Below are 4,696 nucleotides of genomic sequence, written 5' to 3'. Positions count from 1 at the left end.
CGCAGCAGTAGTGGGTGGTGTAAAGTGGTAGAAAATGATGGGGTGGGACTGTTGCCTAATGGAAGTCACAATCAATCCTGGGTGGTAGATCACCTGACACTGGACACAGAGTCATTGCGCCCCTCCACTGGGAAGGTAGCAGGTCAGTCAGCGAGTCACTACATGCCGCTGCACCGAATGGTGAAACCATTGTAATAATTGACATGAACATTTTCTGAAAATCAATCTGTAACCTTCTTTTGACTGCAAAATATCTACCTTACATACTACACATTGACGGAAGTGTGGTGATTTGCACCGATTACACCTGCTTGCTAATCAGAGGTGGCTAAGGTTGACCAGGGTACTAGTAGGCCAGAATTGACATGAGAGAGAAGCAGCCAAGTTTCACCTCTGAATTCGAAGACACTCATAACAGAATGCTCATTAACTTTAAACATCCTCTTTAAACTGACTGAGTGGGTTGAGAGGTGGAGTGCACGACCAACTTGGTGAAGCTTGATGTAACGTGAGTGGATAAGCATGATCGGTATCTCCTTCTGCATCCCTTTTTTCTGAGTCAGAATGCAATCAACATTGGTGCATTATTCAGGACTGTCAGTGAAGCATACCTCTAGCGACACCTCATATGGCTTTCTCGAGTAGCTAAACTTTTATAGAAAATATTTTATACAATTACTTTAACAAGTTGTGAGGCGAGCACAAATCTGGTGATGGTTTGCAGCGTATAAGCATCCATCTTTGTGTTAATCAACTGCTCCTCCTTGTCGCACAATTTCCCAAGGATGTCAAGGAACATTCCTTATTCAAAGGGTGGATGAAACCGGTAGGAAGAAAGAGATTAGGTATGTGACTGAAGTGGTAGAGGTTCTGCATCAATAGTCCGAATCTCGGTACTCGATAACCAGAAGCTGATGGTACGAATGAACTTTATCAGACAAAGTAAAAATCCGCACTTAAATAAAAATAGTTGACATTAATAAAGTAAAGCAAACTAATGAACTTGAAAGGAAGATAACCATTCTTCTTGAGTGGACTGGGTTTATGTAATCATGTTTAGTGCTAGATTTGCCGAGGTCTGAAATCGTTCATATCAAGTCGTCTTAGGTATTAGCAAATTGGTCCAATAAGTATTTGTGTTTGTTGTGCTATGTAGATTAAATACCACTTACCGTTTATGTGTTTTGACTTACTTTTTCAGCAGAGGCAATGCGGGGATTAAAGGAGATGATGTAGAATATTTCACATCTAATAATTAGACCGTTGTAAGGATTCTATGTAAAATCCATCATTTAAAAACAAAGCTAAGTACCAAATTTATGGCGAGATTACTTTAAACAGAATCAATGGTGTTACAACTTTGGTTAGAAGAAGTTGTACCATTTTAAAATTTTATCCCGGTTCGTCATTAATTAGGCTAGAGTTGCCTCTTACAGATCAATTGCGAGTGATACTGCTAGTTCAAGCGTGAGATGATAAAAAATGCAAAGCAATGTGAAGGTCCAAAAATGCAGTAAAAGTAATGTAGGAAGCAACTTACGCAAAGTGGTAAGGAGTCATGAAATGCACAGTACGAGTATTACAGCTATCTTCTTACCGATTAGTGGAGAAGCTCAACCCGGTTAATTTAGCGGGCAATCGAGTAAGCGGAAGGCAAATGCAGTGCAGGAGCACAAGCATTGCATATGGGAAATTCGTGTCTCTGTGAAGAGCAAATGAGTGGGTTTGAATCTTTGTACTAGAGAAGCTAATGTTGTTGATAGGAATGACCTCCATTCGACAAATTTTATGTAAATTTACAACCAGTAAGCAATTGTTAACATCAAAGGCATTTCGATGAATTAAAGCAAGATATGCGGTTAAAAACAGCCCCTTCATTTTTTGTAGTTCAAGTTAGTTAAAAAGTGGTCAAAAGAAATTCGTGCTATAAGGCTATGCAAGTTATTACTTAAGAGTGTCTATCAGTCTCTCTGGTAGCGCAGAGGAGCACTTCCCAAATTTTATCGTAAACTGCTTCAAATTAAGCCATTTTCATACTTACACAAGAGATGCAGTACCTTATTTTCCTGAACAGAAGATAGCGACTCTTTTTCCATTCAACTCTATTATTGCAGTCACGTTCATTTATGAGTGTTTGGGAGCGTTTTGTTGCTCGAGGATGTTGAAATATCATCCACACATTTCATAAGCAGGAGCAATGGGAGGAGAGAAGATCAATGCATGTAAGCACTGCCATCTTGTAAACCTTCAATTCTGACAGTTTCATGTGAACTCTACCATTTGCCAACAAAGCTTAGTCCAAAATGACACTGAAGTCGCTTTATGATGAAATGGCCGATTGTCGCGTTTTAGTTTAGAGATGAGTCAAACGATATTATTAAAGGTGATGTGAAGGACACAGAGCGCTTTGGCTGTCCAACTGGTTACAGCCATAATTTTTAATAGGGATGGAAAAAAACTTCAAGGCCGCTAGCTCTCTAACTGAAGAAGCCGTAAGGAAGCAAAATATGAGTGTTGCATCAGTCCAGAGTCGGATTGTTGTCAAACATCAGCACAGTGAAAAACGTCAAAATATTGTGCAAGTGAAAGCCGACCGAGAGGGAAAAGGAGCACAAACCTTTGGTTGCATGCTCCCGACAATTAACCCGCTGATGATGGGCATAATTTGTTGCAATATGGCCAAAGAGGAAAAAAGGGTAAGAAATCAGCACTATTGTGCGTCATGAACAAGGTGGATTGAAAGGGAGCGAAGGAAAAAGCAGAATCAGGAGTGTTCCTGTATACCATTACTAACCACTTCTTCCTATTCCATGTCCTCCCAAAAGATGGTGGAAACCCAAAAATGGACACACGAAGTGAGAGGAGATATCTAATTATAAACTAGGCTAATGCCAGTGATATTAGCATGGGAATCAGAACATAGTGGGACTAATATGGTTTATAAAAATATGTTCTTAAGATGTACACATTGCCTTTGCCATGTTTATTGTCCGTCGTTACCGACAATGCAAATTTTAAAAATGGATTTCTCAAAACTCTTCGTGGTTGCCTTCAATCTATCGCTTCGGTGTTGGAACAGTTAGTTTAATTCTATATGCTGCACAGGTACCACGTCGCCCCTCATAATCCCTATCAACAGTTACATTTGCCCAGAAATTACGTATCCATAAAAGGTGCTGTCTTCAGAAGACGAGAATCTAAGCCCTGCTACCTTCAAAACTAACTCGTCTTCATTTCTTAACTGATTGTCAAAGACTACCTGAAATTGCATAATCATATAATTGTACAGAAATAATGGAAAAGGGCCAAATATGAGATGAAGGAACACCTTAAAAGAACACGAAGACTGAAAAAGGAAGTGATGCATTACACTTCTCCTTTTCCTCCGAACCAAAGTGAGGCATTGAGTGTTACCACAGTTGTGCTTGAGAGCATGCTAACTGGGTCCTATCTTTGCCCATTTTCTCTGAGGGTGGGTCTGCCCCTCATTGACTGACTTAGTAGTTTTGACCATTCCTCAAAAGACAGAGCACCCCTCTACGCCTCTAATTTGTATCAAAGACATAAATGAACAGGCCTTAGGCATGTTTGTGACCGGACCTCTAGTAAGTCAACATTTCATTATGAACAATTGCCTTATCCGTGCACCATGCACCCACACAATGCAGAGTCATGGGGAGAGAGCGTTTTCTTTATTAGTAGTGTACAATGAGTAGATAATTAGTAGATCATCACCAGTTAATCGTTTAATGGTCAAAAAATTCACTTCTAATAATGCAGCAAACCATACTCCAGAAATTCCGGTTGATGTGAAGCTACGTACACATTTCCTTCATTTCTTACCAAAGTTTATACTTTTGCAAATTATTTCGTGAAGCTCTAATGGCACACCAACTATGGATACTACCATCTTATCCTCCTACGTTTATTATAAACTTTGTTCTGCCATTTCTTTGGCCAATACACTAGCAGACTCTTATAATCTTCACTAATTTGCAATTCTCGACGCAGATGAGGTGGTTACTCCAACCATAAGGAGATGCTCAGTACTAATTTATTTCGCAGAAGACAGTTTGCAAGTCGAAACGAAAATATGAAGTGAATTTCAAGAACGGTCGCTTTTGCATTGGAGCGCTTTGGTATTGTTAGTGCACTCAAAATGCAAAAAAGTAAAACATTTTTAAATTGTGGACAATATTCACTCAAAGTATGTGTTGATTTTTAAGCCGGGGCAATTCGTCTAATAGCATTAAAAAAACTTTAACGAAGTAGTAACTTGTGCGCCAAAAATTTTGCGATTTGATAAGTTTCCAAGGCTAAAACTAATGTTTAATGTTGAAGTTTATGTAGAGAAAAGTGCGCTACCTACGTGTACCAAAATTAAATAGCATTGGGCCTGCAGAGCTGTTTACAGGGATAGATCTCACTGATATAAAGAATGAAGTCAATGCTGCAGCCACTGATTCGGCGGTTCAATGGAGTCAATAACAGAAATGCGAATTGGTCCACTCCCTGTGTAACTCCCTTCACATTGGTGGTTTGCAATGATTGGGTGTCAATTGCCAAGTGATCATCCAAGAGGTGTTCGCCTAAAACACAGCCAGTGAATGGCACTGAGGATTGGAATTGACTTCGTTGAAATTACGGTTCCCACACAATCATTTTCTACCATTTTACACCACCTACTACTGCTGCA

At 39.6% G+C, this 4,696-nt stretch overlaps 2 protein-coding genes across 2 annotated transcripts in view; both read left to right on the top strand. All coding sequences in view use genetic code 11, as the record gives it.

Annotated features, from left to right (window-relative positions):
• EGR_09820 (hypothetical protein) overlaps window positions 1-1,259 on the top strand; it is a gene marked incomplete at both ends in the record, with an annotated part of 13,696 nt that extends 12,437 nt beyond the window's left edge. Inside the window, one exon of the mRNA XM_024499069.1 lies at window positions 1,157-1,259. Coding sequence (XP_024346521.1) covers window positions 1,157-1,259 — 103 coding nt within the window. The remainder of the gene's footprint in view (window positions 1-1,156) is intronic.
• Window positions 1,260-4,159: 2,900 nt separating this feature from the next.
• EGR_09819 (hypothetical protein) overlaps window positions 4,160-4,696 on the top strand; it is a gene marked incomplete at both ends in the record, with an annotated part of 9,549 nt that continues 9,012 nt past the window's right edge. Inside the window, one exon of the mRNA XM_024499068.1 lies at window positions 4,160-4,207. Within this exon, the coding sequence (XP_024346520.1) occupies window positions 4,160-4,207 (48 nt within the window). The remainder of the gene's footprint in view (window positions 4,208-4,696) is intronic.

The sequence above is a fragment of the Echinococcus granulosus genome (assembly GCF_000524195.1).
Source record: "Echinococcus granulosus chromosome Unknown EG_S00169, whole genome shotgun sequence".
Taxonomy (NCBI): domain Eukaryota; kingdom Metazoa; phylum Platyhelminthes; class Cestoda; order Cyclophyllidea; family Taeniidae; genus Echinococcus; species Echinococcus granulosus.
Note: the sequence above shows the minus strand (reverse complement) of the source record. Positions and strands in the feature narration are given on the sequence as shown.